Source organism: Microplitis demolitor, chromosome 10, assembly GCF_026212275.2.
Source record: "Microplitis demolitor isolate Queensland-Clemson2020A chromosome 10, iyMicDemo2.1a, whole genome shotgun sequence".
NCBI classification, from domain to species: Eukaryota; Metazoa; Arthropoda; class Insecta; order Hymenoptera; family Braconidae; genus Microplitis; species Microplitis demolitor.
The window spans coordinates 17,549,238-17,572,030 of record NC_068554.1 but is presented as its reverse complement, the minus strand read 5'-3'; the positions used below and the strand labels follow the sequence as shown (position 1 = coordinate 17,572,030).

Here is a 22,793-nt window from a genome sequence, read left to right as displayed (position 1 = left end):
TCAAAGTATTTCGAAGATATTTTATTTTTACAGACTATAACTTATTGTTAAAAAAATGAATTCTATAACAATGTCCAAGTTGACTGTTGTCGTATTTTTGGTCACATTATTGGCGATTGGCTCTTTTGCTTGCCTAAAACATGGAAATGACGTGAATATATATATATATATATATAATTAAATTTAGCCAATAATTTAATAAATATAAATATAATTAATGTCATGTGATTGTAGTGTACTATGGATGGTGAACCATGCTGCGATCGATATTATTGCAGAAAAAATACTTTTAATTATTTAACATGTGGCACGACCGCAACTAATCTCCTCCGGTATCCAGGAGGTAGTGACTTGTTTCGCTGAATCTTCTTTTTAATTTTTTTTTCATTTTTCAGATATATAATAATAAACAAAAATAATAATAAATGATATTGTTATGTTTATTATCTGAATAAAAATAATTCCCACGATAAATATCTGTAATTATATTGTTTTCAGTCCTGTTTCTAGTAGCATATTGCGTCACAAAAATATTATATCTATACTAGTATGTGTGTTTTTATTTATTTCTGTTTAATCAATATCCATGATTATTACAATAAATATTAATTAAATTTAAGTTACAAACCTACCGGACAAATAAAAATTTTTATTATTATTTATATATTTATCAATTTAGCGGGCGGCTGACTACCAACATAACAGACTATTTCATTCAAATTTAAAAAATCGATTCAATATTTCAGGTGGCAGCACTACAGTTATCGATTTATTCAGTATCGATACAATTAATATTGATATGCAAGCAAGTTTCGAAAATAAAAAAAAAAAAATAATAATAAGAGAAAGTTGCAAACGCCTAGAGCCAGGTGTTGAATTTTTTTTAAAAAAATTTAATGATCGTGTCATTAAATCGAATTATTAAATTAAATAAACTGTCAAATATTTTTATTAAAAATAATAAAATAAAATTGTACTCGAGTAAAAATAATTATTTTAATAATAATAAAATGTTCAAGTACCCAGAAGCTAGAAGGGATAACACCAAGGATGTTTACCATGGAGTTGAGGTTAAAATTTTATTTTTAATTTAAAAAAAAAAAAGCGGGATATTTTTAAAATTTATTTATTAACTTTTTTTTTTTAGATTCAGGACCCGTACAGATGGCTGGAGGACCCGGAGGCTGATGAAGTAAAAGCGTTTGTTGATAAACAAAATGCACTGTCACGGCCATTTTTGTCGACATGTGATTCGGTTGACCCGGAGGTTATTCTTGAGAGGTTGAAACAACTGTGGGATTTCCCAAAGTACTCGTGCCCGAGAAAACATGGGGACAAATATTTTTTTTATAAAAATACTGGTCTGCAAAATCAAAGGTAATTTATACAGTGTATTTTATTTAAATGTCTAGGTCATAAAAGTGGTAAAATTAATGAGAAAAAATTGGGTTTGTGGGTAATCTTTCCAGAGGATTTTTAATTTCCTACAATATTTAAAATTATCATGTTCAAATTTTCAGTGTTATTTACTCACAAAATTCACCAACCGATTCAGAAGAAGAAGCAAAAGTGTTCTTCGATCCCAACACACTTTCGGATGATGGATCAGTTGCAATATCCAACACCGAGTTCAGCAAAGACGGATCAATTTTTGCTTACGGACTTTCAAAAAGTGGATCCGATTGGAGCGAAATTCATTTCAAGAATGTCAACACTGGAGAAAATTATCCGGAAGTATTAGAAAAAATTAAGTATTCAACAATCGCATGGACTCACGACAACAAGGGAATTTTTTATGGAACTTATCTAGAGCAACAGGGAATCGTTGACGGTTCAGAGACACTCAAGGCACGTGACCAGAAGCTCTGCTACCACAAAATTGCCACAAAACAATCTGAAGACGTAATTGCTGTTGAATTTCCTGAGGAACCTCTGTGGAGAATGTAAATTATAATTTTAATTAATATAATTTATTTTACAATAATAATTAATTTTTTATTAATTACAGATCCAGTCAAGTATCAGATTGTGGGGAATATTTAATTGTTTCACCTCGCAAGGACTGCAGAGATAATTTAGTCTACTTTACTAAGCTTCCAAAGGACAATAAAATTGATAATTACAAAAATCTTAACTTGATCAAAGTTGTAGATAAATTTGAAGCTGATTACGATGTAAGTTTATTTTTATTTTAGTGTCTGATCTATTTATCTTCGAAACTAGTGGTCTGAGAGAAAAATTTAAAGAGAAAAAAATTGTTGAGAATTAAAAATCCTTTAGAAAGAGTACCCACAAGTCTTATATATATTTAGTATATAATAAATAATATTTTATTATTATTTTTATTATTTTAGTATGTTACAAATGATGGAGCTCAAATGATATTTTCAACTAATAGAAACGCTCCAAATTACCGTCTAGTTCGCATAAATTTCGAAGATTACGCAGAAGAAAAATGGACGGATTTAATCCCCGAGGATCCAAAAAGAGTATTGGATTGGGCGCTGGCAGTTCATGGTGACAAATTAGTTGTCTGCTATATTCAGGATGTGAAACATATTCTGGAGCTGCATTGTCTTAAAACTGGCAAACTCTTAAAGACATTCCCACTTGACTTGGGAACAATTGTCGGAATTAGCGGCGAGCGAGAGTACTCAGAGATATTTTATCAGTTCACATCCATCCTGACACCAGGAAAAATTTTCATGGTTGATTTGGCCAAAGAGGAAGAACCTAAGATGTTGAGAGAAATAAAAGTTAATGGTTTTGACTCAACTGCCTATAAAATGTCACAAATTTTTTACTCGAGCAAAGACGGGACCAAAATCCCCATGTTTATTGTCACCCGCACGGATGCTGTTCTTGATGGATCTCTGCCTGCTCTGCTCTACGGATACGGAGGTTTCAATGTCAGCATCTATCCGACTTTCAGTGTCATGCGTCTCGCATTCGTTCAACATCTTCGTGGAGTTTTCGCAATTGCAAATATCCGCGGCGGAGGGTAAGTTTTATTTTTTGTTTATGAGTAGTCATCTATATAGATCGATATCTCGAAAACTATTGATCGAAACTTAATTAATCAAAAATAAAAATTATAGAGAAAAATCTAAGCTTTAAAATGAGACCAATTCCGTAATTTATTTTGAACTCCACCAAAAGTTACAACTATCTAAACTCCAATTAAAAAAAATTTTTACCAAAAAAATTAAATTTCCAGAGAATACGGGGAAAAATGGCACAACAGCGGTCGGTTGGACAACAAGCAGAATGTCTTCGACGATTTCCAAAGTGCCGCCGAGTACCTTATCGCCAATAAATACACCGAAGCTAAAAAATTAACAATCCACGGCGGAAGTAACGGCGGCCTCTTAGTCGCCGCGTGCATAAATCAACGTCCGGAATTGTACGGCGCGGCGATTGCTGACGTCGGGTAATTATTCACAAACAAACAAACAAAAAAATATCAACATAAATAAAACTAATTATTAAATTACTCAGGGTAATGGATATGCTGCGTTTCCACAAATTTACAATCGGATATGCGTGGATTTCTGACTACGGCAGCTCCGATGACGACAAACAATTTAAAACTCTCCTTAAATATTCTCCATTGCACAACGTAAAAGTACCAGCTAATGATGTACAGTACCCAGCAACTCTACTGCTTACTGCTGATCACGACGATCGGGTCGTTCCACTTCACACTCTTAAACTAATTGCGACACTCCAACACGTGCTGGGAAAATTACCGCAGCAAACAAACCCGATTTTAGCGCGGATTGATACTAAAGCTGGCCATGGACGGGGTAAACCGACTACTAAAGTCGTGAGTTATTAATCTTTTATTTATTTTATTATCTATTCAAAGTTATATTTATAATTTTTTATCATTTATTATAATTATTCATTTTTTTTTTTTTTTTTTTTTTTTTTTTCATTTTTTAGATCGAAGAGACCAGGGACATATTGGTATTTATTATTAAAACTCTTAATCTTAAGTTCTACAATTAATTTAAGAAAAAATTTGTATCAGCATTTATTAATAAACAAATTTTTTCGATTACTAATTTGATTTTTTTATCAGATTTCACTGGACGCAGGACAACGAATAAATTTTTTTTTTTTTATATCTTTTGAAATTAATAACTTGTAAGGAAATTGACATTAAGAGATCAAGTTCGGGTGATTTTGAAGCTTAGACTTTTAATTATAATTTTCATTTTTGTTTTATAGTCTTTCGGTTAATAGTTAATGAGATAATTATTAAAGACGGCGGCGATTGGCGAAATTAAAATTTCAGAAAATTGAATTTTTTTCATAAACTTTGAAAATTAATTACCTGGAAACTAATCAAGACTGGGCTCAAAATAAAGCTTAGGCTCTGAGGAATAGATTTCATGAATGTTTAACCTATTTCCGGTCAATAGTTTTTGAGATATCGATCTATATAGATAGCAAGACATTTTGGGAAATTTCAAATTTTATTTTAAATGAAACATAAAAAATTTATAACTCTGGAACTGATTGAGATTACGGCTCGTTTTTGCGATAAAATTAAAGCTTACACTTTAAGAAACAACTTTCGTTTTTATTTAATCGACTTCCGATCATTAGTTTCCAAAATATTAATTATCAAACCCAAGTACTTTTTGTTTTACTTAAAACTAACAATTTAATACTTTATAGCCTTTCTCCACAGACACCAATATTTTAATTACAATTAAAATTAACACCCATAATTAGTATCTCTAATCCTTAATAAACTTTAAATCTAGTATCCACTTACAATTTTTTCAATAAAAAATTATAGATCACCCAGATCTCGATAAAAAAAAAAAAAAAAAAAAAAAAACAAAACAAAAAATAAAACACGCGATAATTTAAAATAAAAATAATAAATTAAAAAAAAAATCTAGACTACAATGTTGCGTACTTTCATCACTTTTCTATAAAAAAAAAATATTTATCAGTGATATTCATTTGACCTTACGACAATAATCTATTTAAAACAAAAAAATCTATTTATACCAACAAAAATATGTATATGATAAATATCATGTATGACCCATTGTATATAATTATCAGTAGTATTGAAATATAAAAATCATCCCAGCGATTTAAAATCTTCGGTGCGTTGCGTGTGGTCATGCGCACCAGGAGTTTCAATCACATGCGCAGTTAGAATTATAACAGAATGTACTTTGCGCTGTTGATAACCTCAAGACCTTTTGCTACATTGCTACCACCAGCTACCACCTCTCCATCGAGTTAATACTCTTCACATACCCGACTTACATATTTAAGGTATTACATATTTTATATTTATTCATTTTATAAATTTCATTACTCAAAACCGCTAATAATTTAAATTCAAATAAATTTCTCTTGCCGCCATTTTTTATTTTTATATTTTCTTATTTTATTATAAATAAATAATTTATTGTTACAACAAATGATATTAATTATCAAGTAAATAATGGCCCCAGGCCATTTTATTCAACAAAAATAAAATATTTTAATTTAATTATTTAAAGCCCGCGAATTTTTAAATTTTAAAAATTAATTTTTAGGTTAGAAAATTTGAATAAATTAAATTTTTACTTTTTTTTTTTTTTTTTTTTTATTTTTAAATTGTCAGTACACAGAGGAATGCAAAAAGATTCTCGAGATTGTTTGGGTATACGATACCGTATCAATACCCTGGACCAAACTTGGAAGTGGCTGCACCAGACGATTGCGATCCACGAGTACCTGATCAACATCACCAGCAAAAGTGACGTTACCTGTTATTTTTATTATTAAATTTAACTAGTGCTGATATAAGACTGAGTGCTAAGACTGAAATATATATAATATTATTTAATAAAATGTTTGCTAGATATTGCAAACGTGCGTTTACGCAAAGAAATTACATTAGCAGCAGTAGCAGCAGCAGCAGCAGTAAAATAAGTGAAATTAAAAAATCGGTATTTATATCACAGAGCAGAGACATTTTTAAAAATTTGGCGCTCGAAGATTGGTTGTATCGTTACTATGATTTAGAAAATCATCATATTTTATTGCTGTGGAAAAGTGACCCGTGTGTGGTAATTGGACGTCATCAGAATCCTTGGATGGAAGCGAACATAAAAATTTTACAAGACAAGGGAATTTATTTAGCGAGACGTAACAGTGGTGGGGGTACAGTTTATCATGACAATGGTAATTTAAATTTATCATTTTTAACACCGAGGTCTAGATACTGTAGAAAATATAATCTTGAAATAATAACCAGGGCTTTATATCGTAATTGGGGAATTGAAAGTTTTATTAATAAAAGAGAAGATATTATTATTGAGGGTGATTATAAAATATCTGGTACTGCTGCTAAATTGGGACGTCCTAATGCTTATCATCACTGTACATTGTTGATTGATGTTGATAAAAATAATCTCAGTGGAGCGCTGGAAAAAAAGGAATTGGGTATTGTTACAAATGCTACTGAGTCTATTAAATCACCGGTTAAAAATTTGAAGGAGATTAATAGAAAGGTTAATTGGGATGAAATGGTAAATGCTGTTGGATGGGAGTTTTTGAGAACTGATCCAATGGTTGTTAAAGATGGAGGCAGTGCTCAAGTTTCCAAACAAAAAGGATTTCAGATGATTAATCCAACGGAAGATTGGTTTCCAGGTAAATATATTTTCAATACCTCGTAAAGTTAATAGTTTTTAAAATAACTTGCTCTTATACCAGAAACGAATTTTATAAAAATATCATCATATTATACGACTTGATAAATATTCAAAATAAGTAAAGCTTGTGAGTACTTATTTTTAAGGAAATTTAATTATTTACAATTTTTAACTGATTACATTTTGTCATAAAGTCAATAGTTTTCGAAATAAATGGCCTTGATATCAGAAACGAAATTTTTTAAATTAATGGTATTAAGTATTAAAGCGTGTAAATACTTATTTAACTGTAAATTTAATTATTAATATTCATAATTAATTTAAATATTTCATTAAAAATTTTTTTTTGTCAATTCAATAAAAAAATAACCATATTATACGACTTAAAAAATATAAAAAATAAATAGGGCTTGTGGGTACTCATTTCAAAGTAAATTTACCGTTCTACTCAAATATCGTCTTAATTTTTTCTCAAATTTCTAACATATCTTATAAAAATAACTTTTTATTTTCAGGTCTTGACAAACTAACATCTGAATTCAGTTCCTGGGAATGGATATACGGAAAAACTCCATCTTTTACCGTAAACCGTTTGTTGAAATTTCCTCGATCCGACGTAACTGAAAGCGACCTCCTGAACCTTACGCTTCAAGTAGAAAAGGGAATAATCGAGGACATAAAAATGTCTCTGCCGTCAGATATAACAAACGAGACAAGCAACCGAGAAGCCAGCGTGATCAGTAATTTACGTGGGACTCGGTATCATCACAAAGTTATTGAGAAAATAATTGCCGCCCTAGGATGCATCGCTATCTTACCCGCACATGCACAAAAAATAGACAATATTGCTTTGCAATAAATTTTTTAAAAATGTAAATAACCACCATAATAAAATGTATAATAAAATTAAACGCTATTTTTATCAAAGCCTATGACTCGATTTATTCGTCTTAGACTTTATTACATAATAGCTAATATTTTATTTAAATTTTTCAAATTTTAATTTATCCAAATAAATAAATAAATAAATTAATTATTATTTTTATTATTATTATTATTTCAGAACAAAGTACACAAAAGATTTTATTGCACATGCGCGTAACAACAAGAGAGTGGATGCACTCAGTAATTTAAGATACTCCGACATTATTTCGTCATCGGTCTTTCCAGCTGACATATAACCGAGGCCGTTAATTATTATTACTATTATTATTATTTATAATTTTCAACAAAAGAAAAAAATATAAATAAATTCAGGTAAAAGAATAAAAAATAATTTTCGGCTAACGCGTTCAAAGTAATTTGAAATGAATACACGTGCGCGTAATTTAAAATTAATGGCCGCGGGAATTTTAAAAATTAAAAAACAAAAATTTTTGATTATAGAATAAAAAGGTAATTAGCGACTTTGACAGCAATGTCAAAGCTCAATATGTCGTTATCGATGACAAGTCGGGAATTGGAGGGGATAAAAATGAGCTAGTGGAATATCTTTGGGTTACAAAATAGCTGATGCAGAGGTGGTTAAGCCAATGGGAAAAGTAGGTCAGTTATTTTATCCAATAGGAGTTATAGAGGGAGATCACGTGGGTTTGTTGTTATCTATCAGCTGTTTGAATCCTGGTGGTGGCCCGGGTGAACGGTGGCGGCCGTGGCGGGCCGGCCGGCGGAGTGAAAGCCGCGATCTAACGTTGGCTCAGTCCCACCCGGTCGCTCTCAGCTGTGCGTCACATGGTGATACCATCAACAGACCATACATTGATACTCGGCCTCAACGTTTTGTGTTGACTTAGCCGTCGTCGCCGGTTATTTAAATACCTGCTTTTAAAAAATTATTATTTATTTTTATTTTAAATATTATTACTTGATTTTTTTTTTTCTTTTTATAAATATGGATACAGACTCGTTGATAAAACACTGAGTGGACTTGAAAATAATAAATTTAATTTGTTATTTATTATTATTTAAAAAAAAAAAAAAAAAAAAAAAAAAAAAAAAAATAATAAGAAAATAAGAAAATGTCAACAGGAAAGCGGTTGGCTAAACGAAGTATTATCGGGACGCGTGTTTGTGCTCCGGGTAATGATGGAAAATATTATAGTGGAGTTATCCATGCGGTGAAAACTCCAGCCTCGACGATGGCTGGTACTGAGTCCGCTGGATTGAGAATCACTCCGAAAACAAGATACTCTGTGAGATTTGATCCGGTCCCGAATAACCTTGAGCCCGGTAATGAAAGACCACCGAGTCCGAGTACTGAATACGCTGACAGGGATCTAATTGGTCCGGGTTTCGGGTCAGTTACCAGCGCGAGACTGGTACCTGGACAAAGAGTTTATCTTACGTACAATGGACGCGAAGTAAATGCTCAGGTTACGGAGCATAGAAAAAAGCTGGAAGAAGTTGACGTTGTCTTTGCGCCTAATGGTCAGGAGGTAAGTTTTTACATTTCATTTATTTTCATCACTTTCCTTAACTTTTTAATGTTTAGTGACCGGGTCCAACTTTTTAGTTTTGAAATAGGTGACCTATTTAATAAGCGACTGCGCAGTTTAGTGCATCCAGTCTATTCCCTTGACAACAAATATAGAGCTTTCTATTTAGTCACGTAATAATTTACACAAAAGTACATCAAGCGTAAAATAATTTAATAAGAGAAAGATTCTTATGCACAAAACTTTCCAATTGGGCGTGGTTTTTTATTTTTTTATTTTTATTTATTAGTTTTTTGGTTTAAAGTAGAAAATTATTGACAGTTATAAAAAATATTTTTGAGTAATTTAAATCAAGAGACCCAGTTGGACTCTAATTTAACCTGACTAATTTTTTTACTATTTTTTTTTCTGTTTTATTAGCTTCCGGTCTACAGATTTTTAAATATTGATCTATATAGATAGAGTATTTTGATTTTTTACAGAAAAAATTTTACTTTTAAACTTTTAAAATTCATAACTTTCAACCAAATAAATATTAAGAGTTTAAATTAGTCTCAAATTATACCTCAGACCCCTCCCTACAATTTTCATTACCCCCATACCAACTTCCCATTAATACTTTTCCAGATACTAAATTTTTAAAATCCCATGTAAAAAATTATTTCCTCTTAAAAAATGAATATCTTGTAAACTAATTAAAATAAAGGAGCTCAATTAGTCTAATTTTAAAGATCAGATTCTTGGCTAGTATTTCGACAGCTCATTCGTCCGATTCCGACCACCAGTTTCTCAGATATCTCAATCCAAAGCTCAAATTCTAGTTTCAAGCAAACAAAGAATTAATAAAATTTACGAACTAGTAATGAAAGGCGTGATTAATAAATAATAATAATAAAAAAAAAAAAAAAACAAAAAAAAAAAAGGGCTGGTCATTAGTATGTCGACGAGGCCTTATTGAAATTGATTGAGCAAGCGTTGAGTAGCGCGAATCCAAAGATAGATTTGTCGTAGTCACCAGTCAGTACATATACTCATACATATATCTATATATATATATATATATTAGAATAGTAGATGCCGGCCGGCGAAATGTTGTACCAAGTGCCGGCTCAGCCAGCCGGTCGGCATAACCAGTTCAGCCAATCCCCTTCCTCCCCCCACTTCTCATTCTCTCCCCCTTGCCCTCAGCCACCCGCGGATCCCGCGTTACTCCCACTGGGTTTGTACAGTAGCCTAACAAAGGAATCTAACTTGTATATCTATCTTTGTAACAAAATCATGGTGTAATTTTTCCTTGGTCCCTACTTGGATGCTCACGTTACTGATACAAGTACGGGCATGGGTTCGAATCCCGATCCCAGTCCCTCAGTATTTAAATCGATTTTATTTATAAATAAATTATTTATGGGGACTATGGTGTTTAGCTCGGATACGTACAAGGAGACTATTAGGGAGTAGGGAATATCGTAATGTCAAAAAGAAGGAGGGAGAGACGGACAAAAGTGGGAAGCAGGGGCAGGGGAGGGGAGGGGAGATATTGACGTAAACAATGTGACGTCACTTATCCGGCGTTTTAACGCTGGCTGTCATTGTAATGTCAAGTTATTTATTTTTATATTTATTAATTGTTTTTTAAATATTTTTTTTTTATTTGTTTTATTTTATTTTATTTTTTTTAAATTACTGGGAAGTAGATAAAGATAAAATATAAAATAAAGTAACAGGTGTTGGTTATTTTCTTGTAAACTCATTGAATTGGTGGTAATAAAGTCAAGTAATTAAAGAGTTTAATGATAGAGCGGACTTTGCTCTATGTATAATTCATTGACTCTACAATTATAATTTATATATTTATATATATATGGAAATCTCTTTGTTAATAAGGTTATTATTTAAATATGGGGCCTTCCGTTACACTTTTGTTCATTAAATGCTGAGATTTTTTTTTTTTTTTATTGAGATAGGAGAAAATATTTTGTGGAAATTGTAGAAATTACTGTAGGCTTGGAAAATATTACTGGAATGCTTGATGTTGAAGAATTTTTTAGTCGGAAATTTAGAAAATTTGAAAATTTTTAAATTTAATTTCAAGTTTGGAAGGAAAAATTAATTTTAAAAATTACTTATGAAAACTCAGGGAAATGTAAATAAAAATTTTTGGCTGAAGTATCAGGTTTAATTTGAGCCTAATTACGGTCCTTAATTTTGATTCGTTTACAAGTTATGAATTTTTAAAGTTTAAAAATAAAATTTTTTTTGTCAAAAATCAAAATACTCTTTCTAGATAGATCGATATTTCGAAAACTATTGATCGAATCTCGAGCAACCATTAATAAAATTTATCTCTACAAGTCCAAGATTAAATTTTAGACCAAGTAGAGCTCTTAATTTTGATTTGTTTAAAAGTTAAAAATTTTTAAAGATAAAAAAAAAGTAAAATTTTTTCTGTCAAAAATCGTATACTCTTTTTATGTAAATCGATATCTCGAAAACTACCAATCGAAACTTGAGCAACCATAAACAAAATTTGTTCCTACAAGTCTAAGATTAAATTTGAGACCAACCCGGTCTCTTAATCTCAATATGTTTAAAAGTTAAAAATTTTTCTGTAAAAATAAAAATATTTGATAGTTAAAAAAAAAAAAAGTCGTTCCAAAAAGTCTTAGTCTCATTAGTTAATCTGATTTCGTTATAAAAGTAATAAATAAAAAAAACGACTCTCAGAATTTAGTTACGAAATGAATATATTTGTATAAATATAAACCTTGACAGGATTTAAATAACCAAATAACTAAATAACGAAATAATTACATTATTAATTACAGGGAACAATGAGACTGACAAAGCGCATTGACGAGATCCGTCTCTTGGAATCGCGAAAGAGCGCACGATTAGCGGATCAAGACACAGACTTCGCTCGGCTTGCAGATATGGCCGGCGACCGCAAACGCGCCTCCTCTCACTCAATAGACGTGCCACACGTACCGGGGTAAGTTGGCCAGGCTAAATTACATCACATCACATCGTGCATTTTATCCGTAGCTACTATTCATCCAACCAGCGGACTCGGTTCGCTATACCACCAGATCCATACCCAGTACCAGTACCAGCACCAGCTCAACACTTATATCAACTACCAACTCGGTACGGGCCGTTTTAAAAACATCCATCCATCTATCCAACCGACCGACCGACCGACCGACCGACCAATAAAATTAACACTCGGATACGTAAAATTACGCTACTGTGTCAGTAGGTCGACTTGTTACGTAATTTCGGTCGCGCAATTTAAACAACTGAGCACAGTTCTTGTACATAACAACTCTAGCTCCATGCCGGCCGGCTTTTTTTCGAAATCAGGTCAATCAATACTCCCCCTAAATATTTATTAAAAAAAAATAAGAAAAAAAGAAAGAATGACAAATAGGTCAAGTGCATTTTGTTTATCAATTTAATTTATTAATTTAAATAAATATAATATTTTTCACTGGATAAATAAAAGTTATTTGAGAAAGAGAAGGTCACTTGGGAGTGGGTGAGGTGGGAGGGAGGGAGGGAGAGTTAGAATGACGACAAAATTACAGGGTCGCTGTTGTAGCGCTACGCCAAGCAGATCGAGGCCGATCGATGCAGCAGCTGCGTGTGTGTAGCACACAAATTCCTAGCTATTACTGTACTTGAGATTTAACAAAATAGGTCAGGTCTTAGAAACTTTTTTTTTTTTTTTACTGCTGCTGGTGCTGGTACTGGTGCTGGTGTTTTTTTTTTTTTTTTTTTTTTTTTACGCGTTAGCGTACTGAGGTTTCGATTATCGGAAAAGTAAATTTGAGGAAGAGGAAGGAAAACTGGGACAATTGGAGCGAAGGTTGTGGGCATATAGATATATATTATATATATATAATCAGAGTGCAGCCGCATCGGCTGCCTACACGTGTGCAACACACCCACGTGCCAGATACGCCGCATTCCGAAGCCGGAGCTCGAGCTTCTGCTGACACAATGCACTTTTTATTTATAATTTCAAGTGGGCTTGGCTTTTTAATTGTATATCTAGAAAACTATTGCTTCAAACTTTATTGGGTATAAAGAAAAATTTTAGATAAAAGTTTAAGTTTTAATTTGAGCCCAAGGGCGATATTTTATCTCATTTTCCTATAAGTTGTGAAGTTTTTTAATTGTACTCCCAGATTCAAAAACTTAATTTTTCAAAAAATTTAATCATTCGGTAACGATTGATCATCAAGATCTAAGCTTTAATTTGACATTAATCGGAGCTGATAGTATTAATTATTTTGAAAGTGTAATTTTTCCGGTTAAATTTAAATTATTTAGATATCTCTTTATACTGATCGATATCTCGGAAACTATAAATCAAAATTTAATCAACTGAAAATGAAATTTGTTCCCAATTACCTAAGCTTAAATTTAAGACCAACAAGAGATATTAATCTAAATTACTTAAAAAGTTATAAATTTTAAAAACTCGAGTTTATAATTTAATCTCAAGTTTTATCATTAAACTCCGAAATAAATAATTTCTCAATAACAAAAATAAAAAACGGAAAAATATAAAATAAAAAAATTTATTAAACTGTCAGACTGAAGAGCAAAGCCAGCGATAAATCTAATGGTGTTACACCCTAGAGCTCTGAAATCGGGTCACCAGAATGAGGTTATCCGGGAGTTATATCGACGTTAACTAAAATGGGGTCGGTCGATCCAGGTCGGTCAGCCCCATAGCCTATAGTCCATATCCACCATAGCACCCACCCTCTGACCTATTTATCTCCTGTCCCAATTTCCAATTGGTTCACCGGCGTGCCAACCCCCAGAGCTCCTAAGCCCCAACTTAACCCACCCGTGTGTCCCGGTTACCCGGCACACAAAGCTCGGGAAAGTTAACTGGGTCAATGCTGCTGTTATTGCTACTGCTACTGCTGCTATCATTCTATACTTCTAATACTCAGACCACGAATTACAGAATAATACTGACAGAAAAAGTATTTAGTTAAATTATATCAACGTTATTATTTTAAAGATTAAAAAGTTAATATGTATGACCTAGTTTAACCAGCAGTAATGTACAGTATAGTACAGTACCAACAAAAGTACCAACCAGAGAAAGTATATTTTATATGCAACACATTCACGTTCACGTACACGGTTTTTGGTTTCTTGCCTCTACTCAGCATAAGCGCAATCTACAGCATTTACAGCATTTATATTATACGGTCATACTGATGGGAGTAATGTAGCATTTCACTGACCCACTTTCCCGGATTACCTTGCAGAGCCGCGTAATATGACACACTATTTCGTAAATAAAAGGTGGATTTTAAATATTATTATTTTGTAATACAATAAATTTATATAAAGGTTACACAGTATACAGTACTATGGGTTTTTTTTTTTTTTTTATAAACACCTTCACTACTATATATGTAAATGCAAGTAACGTTACTTGATGACAAGCTATTTGGTATAGAATCGATTACTGTACTTACTTCCGGTTCGTCGAATAAATTATTAAGCTGTCAAATTTTTTTCAGTTTTTAGTAATTGGAGAAGGGGGAGTTTTAGTGAGACGGAAATAAATTTGGGAGAGTGAAAATTGTGGAAAGTATGGAAAGGAAAAGTTATGAAATCGTCATTACTGGGATTGGGAAGTGATGTCTGGGTAGGCATTGATTGGAGATGGATTTGGTGGGAATGAAAATTATAGGGGAGATCTGAGCTTTAAAATAAGACCAATTCCTATCCCCATCTCTAAATTCCATAAAAAATAAACGAAACTCGTTTCTTAATTTCAAAGCTTTAAATTGAGTCATTTCTTATGTCTAAATTTGAATTAGTTAAAAAAATAATGTTTATGGTTTTAAAAAAAATTTATAGATCACGAAAACGGCGACCAAGTTCCGGAAATGAATCGGATCGGAGTTCATACGGAAATAGCTGGGCTCCAGAGAACGGAATGAAAATCGGATTTCATCACAACTGCTTCAAAGATGAACACGTTGGATGCGTAGCAGAGTGTACAGCAGCTATGGTATTAATGTCGCTATCAAATTCACCCCACAGTCCTCATTATTCCCTACAGCATCACTCATCAGCTCACTGCCAATTCTCCAGCAACAATCGTAAGCTTCCTTTTATCCTTACTTGTAAAAATTAACAATAGGGGATTAAATTAATTACCATGATGATGGTGGATGTCCAAAGGAATGGGGGAGAGTGCGATCGTCGGCACGCCATCCAGCAGCAGCAACAGCAGTTGTGACGCTTCATGGCGAACTGGCACACCCTCGCCGACTCTAAGTGAGGATGCGGTACCTCTGGTCCCATCATCGCCCTCAGCTAAACCATCAACTTGGCCAGTCTCAACGGGTCCAGGTACTTCTCGGACAGTCACCGAGCAGCTTAATTTTGTCAACAAATTTGTAGGATCATCCGGCAGCACGCCGACTTCTGGCACCTGCGACGAAGGAATCGTCGGGGACCTTGACGATTACCTTGAAGAAATGCAGCCACGTAAGAAAAAGGTAAATATGTACATGTGTGCTGTCTTGTTACGCGGGGCTTTAAATTTTTGACCGCGACCTTGGACTCTGAAATGCGGAACTCGTTTTCTCTTTTAACCATTTAATCACGTACTTTTAAATTACTTAAATATTTTTTACTCATTATTACGTGATAATTTTTAAACTAATTATCTAAATTTTATTAAATATTTATGAAAATTACATTTAAAGATTTTATCTTTCTAATGGGACTCATTAGAACTCATTAGAACTCCTAATCGTAATTAGTTTAAAAATCATTAATTTTTTAAATCAACATTTTAATTTCTGATAACCTTTTTTTTTTAAGTAACAAAAGTTTTTAAATAGATATCTCGGAAAAATGTACGTCACAGTGTAAACTATCATTTGAGATTATTAATGCGGTAATTAGATTTGAAAACTTTCCAAGTTATCAATATTTAAAGTTATTAGCTCGGAATTTATTTTATGCCGCATTGTCAAGTTATTGGATTCAAAATTCGGTAACTTGGAAACTTCATGCTTTAAAGTCAATTAAATATTAATGAAATTTATAGCGGAAGGTCTAAACTTTGATTTGAGACCAATGAGAGCTCATAGTATCGATTATTTCAAAAGATATGGATTTTTTTAGTTTAAAATTAAAATTTTTCCTGGCAAAATTGAATTATTTCACATATTTGTCTATAGAGATCGATATCTTTAAAACTATCGATCGAAACTTAATCAACCCAAAATGAAAATTGTTTCTAAGGCTCTAAGCTTCAATTTGAGCCCGATTACAGTCCTTAATGTCAAGTAGTTTAGAAGTTATGAATTTTAAAAGTTTAAAAGTGAAATATTTTTCGTAAAAAATCGTAATTATTGTTATTTATCTATATAGATCAATATTTCGAAAACTATTGTTCGAAACTCGATAAAATAGATACAAAAATGATAGTTTAAAGTCTAAGCTTTAAAATGCGCCCAACAAGAGCTTTTAAAAGTTAAAAATTTTTTTAACTCAAAATTCTACTACATAAAAAAGAAAAAAAAAATGACCCTATTTATAAATTTTTCAGCGAGATTTCAAAGATGATTCAGATCGCGAGAGCCCCATATTGGAGACAAAGAGCTACGAGTTTGAAACATTGGTAAGTTTATCTCTTCCGCAATTCCGCAGTTTATTTAATAAACAAAATAAAAAAAAATATATAAATAAAACATAGAGTTTAGTAGGTAGTGTGTGTAAATACATATACACACAAAATATATTATGCGGTAGATGCATTACATTGGCATACACGTGACGTCTTTTTTGCCAAAGAGGTTGAATAGAGCTCGTGGTGGTCGGCGGTGATGCAGTTTCTAGCTTACATATATATATTAAATATATATATATATATATATATATATATGTATATACATAGATAAGAGATACTCATACAGTCTAAAACCCAGTGCAAGGTAAAGATGGTGGCGGTATCGCGGTATCGTAAGAGAGAGAGAGAGGGGGAACGTTAAGGTCACACTGGCCCTGACAACTGCACACTCTATACTCGTGAAAAATATAATAATAATAATAATAATAATAATAATAATAATAATAATAATAATAATAATAATAATAATAATAACTTGAACGTTTACGTTTACGTTTTCTATAAAATTGTTTCCAGAAATTAGAAAGTATTGAGATTGAAATTGAGATTGAGATTGAGATTAAAATAATTGCTATGGGGATTTGAATTTATTGTTTAGATACTGGGATTTGAATTTAGATTTAATTTAAAAGTCCTTGATATTCAACGTTTGCGTAGTATGAGATCAGAGGCCTTGAGTTAAAAGGTTAGATCATCATCAAGGCAAACGCGTACGCATTTTAATTGTTTTATCGGGAGGAGTTTCGTTGTGTCACATCAACAATTTAATTTTTTTTTTTTCGGAAATGGGTCGGGGACCTTATGTTATATTCTGTTACGCACAAAGAAAACGGACTTATAAGATGCTCTTATCTATATTTGTTTCTAGATCTAAATCTCACAAGAGACTTTTTATATTTAGGACTTTGGAAGTCTGTAACAACGAAATTTATTTATGGGTGAGACAGAATTTTTTAAGTGAGCTTTGGAATGAAATCACTGAGATCTTTTCATTTTTTTTTGAAATTTTGAAAATTAACTAATTTTGGAAAAATTAACAACTTTATTAAGATTCATTGGATAGCCATCTATATAGACAGATATCTCAAAAACTATTGATTGAAATTTAATTAACCATCAATATAATCTGTTCTTACAAGTACAAGCTTTAATTTTAGACTAATCAGAGCTCTTAATATTAATCAGTTTAAAAGTTATAAATTTTCAAAAATTTTAAGTCAAATTTTTCCCGGTAAAATTTAATTATTCCACATATTAGTATAATCCACACAGTAAAGATATTTTTAAACTTTAAAATTACACTAATTAGAGCCCGAAATTTAATTTAGTTTAAAAGATACTGATTTTTTTAATCTGACACAAATTTTTCGAGTGATTAAAATTTTGGAACCATGGCTTTGATTAGGTTGTTATCTTAAAAACTAATATCTGGAAGTTGATAAAGTAAAAATAGAAAGTGTAGTAGAAAATTTGAACTTTGAAATATGACATGTCAGAACTGTAAATATTTATAAAATTTTTTTAAGTAATGAATTTTAAAAGTCAAAATTTATAAATATTTGTCTTATCAAGGTCGTGTTTTTAATTTGATAGCGGCTTATCGAAATCAAACTGATAAAAAATATAAACAGTACTCAAAAGTCTACTCTTTACAAGGAGACCTAATTTTATATCTTCATTTTCTTTCGTTTAAAAGTTTAATAAATTTTTAAAGTTGAATCTTCTATATCATCTGTATCTCGGAACCTATCAACTAAAATATGATTAATCACATATGAAAAGTGTTCCCTGAAATCTGCTCTTTAATCTGAGCCCAATCCCGTCCCTTAATCTCAATTTTTTAAAAAGTTATAAATTTTTCCCGCAAAAATTTGAATATTTGATACCTATCTATATACATCGATATCTCAAAAACTATCGATCAAAACTCGATCAACCAATAATTAAATTTGTTTGTGAAAGTCTAAGCTTCAATTTAAGACCAAGCAGAGTCCGAAATTTCGATTTGTCTAAAAGTTATGAATTTTTAAAGATTAAAAGTGAATTTTTTCCTGTAAAAAATTAAATTATATTCTATACCTCTCTATATAGATTAATAACTCGAAAACTATTAATCGAAACTTGATGAACCAAAAATGAAAATTGTTTTTAAAGGTGTGAGCTTTAGTTTCCACTCAATCCCGTTTCTTAATCTCAATTTTTCTGGGAGTTATAAATATTTTAAGTTTAAAAATAATAATCCTGTTATGAAAATCCTATTGTTCAATGGCTATCTCTATAAATCTATATCTAAAAACCCCATAATAAATCATTTACAAAAATTAAAGTCTTCGAATCTAAAGAGCAACTATCGTAAATCTAAAATCCAATCCACAGAAATAAAAAAAAGATAAAAAATGGGCCCGAACATTCCTTTCTCCAAAAGTTTATTATAAAAAATGCAGCGTACCGGTAGTGACAGCTATCATACGTAAACACCGTTACGCAAGTACAGTTTCGACATAAAACAGCAGCTAGGTGTAGGCTGCAGGTGACTTTCTCTCCACCATTTTATAATCTACAAGCAACAACGAAACTAAACTCCCTCTAATCGAGTAAAGTCCTAGGAATCCTAACAAACAACAACAACAACACCAACAATAATAATAATTTAACGATACCGTTCACCACGCTCTCTTTCTTTCCATTAAACAATTAACAAAATAGCGGAATCGCTAAACAAAAGACCGTTGGGAATTAACAAGACACTTTTCCTCATAAGTTCTTTCTGTAAATTCAGTACACAGTCCGTATACCGAACAGAACCGAATGTCATTGACCCTGCAGGGCCCTAAAACTCTACAGTGCTCTACAGTCTACGCCATCTTGAATCTACTCGGGCCCTAACAAAATAATCCTAATCCCCAGAAAAATACCATCTCTACCCAACAACAATAAAATTGTTTCTATCGGCATCAATTTTAACAAAGAAAATTGTTATGAGAGACTGAACAAAAAAAAATAACTTTTATAATTTAAATTAGGATTTTTCCCGCTATAAGTGAAATTTATTTTACTAATAAAATTATTTCTCATGAAATTTTCCCACTAAAAATTTATTAGATTTAAAATTTCCAGTATCATAATTCGTATAAGCAATAAAATATTTTTTTCTCAGTCTGGACATTGGTCTTTGTTGGATTTATCCCCAAGTTCTTTGCACCCAAGAATCTAAACTGCGCAGTTTTAAAATCTTGTCAATGGTATTTTTCAAATGGAAAATTTTAAGTATCTAGCAGCTGTTAACTTTCTAATGATACAGATCCTGTATATTTTGCGGGTTGGAGAGAAAAAGGAGAAAGAGGGAAAGGGATTTAAAGGAGGAAAAAGCGGAAAAAAAATAAGAAAAAAAAAAAAAAAAAATTACGGAATTGGTAATGTTGGGTTGTGAAGGTGCTGCGGGGTAAGCTGGTTTTGTAACGACGTAGATGCGTGCGATGGGTACGAGGAGGTAAACTAAACCCACTAGCTGGTCGTGCTGCTACAAGCTACAAGCTACAAGCTACAAGCTGTTGAGTACGAGTTGATATTGAGGCTTGATGGGGTTCTGGGCGCACAAAGAAGGTTCAACGACCGACCCTCACTGCACAACCGAGCCCCTTCTTGTCGACCAAACTATATGTCTTGTATGTGTGTTGCCTGTGTGGTTTATGTACACGATACACGCAAGCGCACGGTTTGTTTTGATTCTCCGGACGTTGGCCCCGATGCCGGCCGGCGTGATGACTTTTATCTCTCTTTGCTTTTAGAGTCGATGGAAATGCTGGATTTTTAGGATTAAAACCTCTTGTATAGCTACTATAGTTTATTTACTTTTTTAGGGGAAGAAAATTTTTAAGAATTTTATTCTTTAACCAAGGTGACGTTCAAAAATTCCATTGTCACTTTGTTGAGATACCTTTGGTATATTTTAGGCTCACGGTTCGATATTTCGAAAACTGATAATTCAAAATGTAGAAAATACCAATAAAATTAGACCGGGAATAAATTTTTTTAAAGTTATCAAGTAGTCGAGTTAAAAATTTAATATCTCAAAAACTATCAACCGGAAGTAAATTGAATACCAACGAAATTTATTTCTAAAGGTCTAAGTTTTTAGATGAAACCAATGAGAGCTCGAAATTTCGATTAGTTTTAAAGTTTTTAATTAAAATTTTTCCCAGGAAAATTAAATTATTCCACATATTTGTCTATAGACATCGATATCTCGAAAATTATTGATCGAAACTTGACCAGCCACAAATGAAATTTGTTCGTAAAGGTCTAAGCTTTAATTTGAGACTAATCAGAGCTCTTAGTATTAATTAGTTTACAAGTTATGAATTTTTAAACTTTTGAATTATAATAATTTTTTCCATGAAAACAAAAATAGTCAGAAACATTAGTCTATAGAGATCGATATTTCTAAAACTATTGATCGAAATTTGATCAATCATTGCTAAAATTTGTTTCTACAAGTCTAAGCTTCAAAATGAGACCAACCCGAGCTCTTAATATTAATTAGTTTAAAAGATAAAAAAAAAAATCTATAAAGCTTATTTAAAGTTGAGTGAAATAATTTTCATATAAATTAAAAAATTAAACAGGAAACAGTATCAATGGTGTTCAAATGCACTTGGCCAGGATGCCCCGAAATACGTACAACATGTCCCCAGATTGAGAAACACGTTCGTCAGTCACATCTTCCGTAAGTTTGTCACAAAATCAATAATATTGACAAAAACTCAGCTCCTCGTACTCTTTATTCTTTGTTCACTTTATATATAAATATATAACCATTTATTACATTTTATTTCAGTCCGAGAAAGAATCCCGATGTGGACGAGGCCTTGTCAGATCATGAGGAAGATTTTTATTTCCAAGAAATAGCCGTTAATCACATGAGCTCACCGCCGACAATGTCTCACCGCGATATGGCGCGACCACCACACGAAGATCCCGAGTATCAAAAACAATTACGTCTTGAAGTAAAACAACCAACAAGTCCAATTGTAAGTGTTCCAACATCCACATCCGTCGCTGGAAAAATAACTGCCGTCAAAGAACGATTTTTTAATTTTAGAATTTCCCCCATTCGTTCGCGATCACCCGTAAGTTACTAAATTCAAAGTAACTCCTGTTTAAATAATCGGATTATAATTTTTTAAAATTATAATTAAAGCTTAAGTCATCCCCCTATCACTGGCATAAAGTAAACATTAAAAGCTTTAATTAAAAATTTTTTAGATTCAAATCCGATAATTGGAACCCAAGTTACAGCAGTTTGTTTGATAAAATATAAACGTTTGTTTCACTTCTAACCTAAAAAATATATATTTTCAGGCAACGCCAATAAAATCAGTGAAACAATCACGGCAGCTTAATCATCACAATATAAACATCGTTGCCGCAGTAACAGCAACTCTCGGAAAAGCTCCATTGTCTTCAATGCCACGTCGTGCTCGTGGCGATACTAAAAAATGCCGAAAAGTTTACGGAATGGAAAATCGGGAGCAATGGTGCACTCAATGCAAATGGAAGAAAGCATGCAATAGATTTATCGCAAATGCATGAGACAGGCCTTCGTCTCATCTGCGACGCTCGCGTAGATCATAATTATCATAATCATGATCATTATCATAAATTAGCTTATTTTATTTCGCTGAAAAGCATTTTTTTACAGTAAATTTATAACCAAACAAATATTTATTTGAGGTTATCGTACAAAGGATCGGATTGTTTTGTTGGCGGGAATTTTAAACAAACGGAATGATGATTAAGAAACATAAAAAAAAAAATAAATAAATAAAGACACCAATGTTTTAATACTGCCAGATTAATAATAATAACAATAATAATAATAATATATTTCTAAAAAAAATGTGATCGCGACTTTTAAATGAAACAATCGCTTTTTATATTTAAAAAAAAAAAAAAAAAAAAAAAAAAAAAAAAAAAAAGCGCAATATCTGGTTTAAATTTGTT

At 31.9% G+C, this 22,793-nt stretch overlaps 4 protein-coding genes across 6 annotated transcripts; all 4 read left to right on the top strand.

Moving 5' to 3' along the window:
- Nucleotides 1-823: 823 nt before the first annotated feature.
- LOC103577811 (prolyl endopeptidase) lies at nt 824-4,063 on the top strand. The gene is made up of 8 exons (XM_008558627.3): nt 824-1,070; nt 1,148-1,377; nt 1,521-1,943; nt 2,009-2,174; nt 2,355-3,001; nt 3,218-3,430; nt 3,499-3,826; nt 3,946-4,063. Exons 1-8 carry the CDS (start codon nt 897-899, stop codon nt 4,009-4,011), a joined length of 2,247 nt encoding a protein of 748 aa, XP_008556849.1. The 5' UTR covers nt 824-896; the 3' UTR covers nt 4,012-4,063.
- Nucleotides 4,064-5,093: 1,030 nt separating this feature from the next.
- LOC103577813 (uncharacterized) lies at nt 5,094-5,802 on the top strand. Its single transcript, XM_053742138.1, has 2 exons — nt 5,094-5,304; nt 5,639-5,802. The coding sequence occupies exon 2, from the start codon at nt 5,650-5,652 to the stop codon at nt 5,800-5,802; it is 153 nt and encodes a 50-aa protein (XP_053598113.1). The 5' UTR covers nt 5,094-5,304; nt 5,639-5,649.
- Nucleotides 5,803-5,867: 65 nt separating this feature from the next.
- On the top strand, nt 5,868-7,824 carry LOC103577814 (lipoyltransferase 1, mitochondrial). Of its 2 annotated transcripts, XM_053742137.1 has the most exons (3): nt 5,868-6,672; nt 7,190-7,546; nt 7,738-7,824. In XM_053742137.1, exons 1-2 carry the CDS (start codon nt 5,868-5,870, stop codon nt 7,531-7,533), a joined length of 1,149 nt encoding a protein of 382 aa, XP_053598112.1. In that variant the 3' UTR covers nt 7,534-7,546; nt 7,738-7,824. The 2 variants fall into 2 exon arrangements, with proteins under 2 accessions (XP_053598112.1, XP_008556851.1); XM_008558629.3 differs by lacking the exon at nt 7,738-7,824 and having other exon boundaries at nt 7,190-7,660.
- Nucleotides 7,825-7,863: 39 nt separating this feature from the next.
- LOC103577815 (zinc finger protein 704) lies at nt 7,864-22,734 on the top strand. 2 transcript variants are annotated; one of them, XM_008558630.2, is made up of 9 exons: nt 7,864-7,931; nt 8,061-9,109; nt 11,935-12,098; nt 15,002-15,246; nt 15,329-15,648; nt 16,710-16,781; nt 21,416-21,516; nt 21,628-21,919; nt 22,152-22,734. In XM_008558630.2, the coding sequence occupies exons 2-9, from the start codon at nt 8,693-8,695 to the stop codon at nt 22,380-22,382; spliced, it is 1,842 nt and encodes a 613-aa protein (XP_008556852.1). In that variant the 5' UTR covers nt 7,864-7,931; nt 8,061-8,692; the 3' UTR covers nt 22,383-22,734. The 2 variants fall into 2 exon arrangements, with proteins under 2 accessions (XP_008556852.1, XP_008556853.1); XM_008558631.2 differs by lacking the exon at nt 7,864-7,931 and having other exon boundaries at nt 8,638-9,109; nt 21,628-21,820.
- The last annotated feature ends 59 nt before the right edge of the window (nt 22,735-22,793 follow it).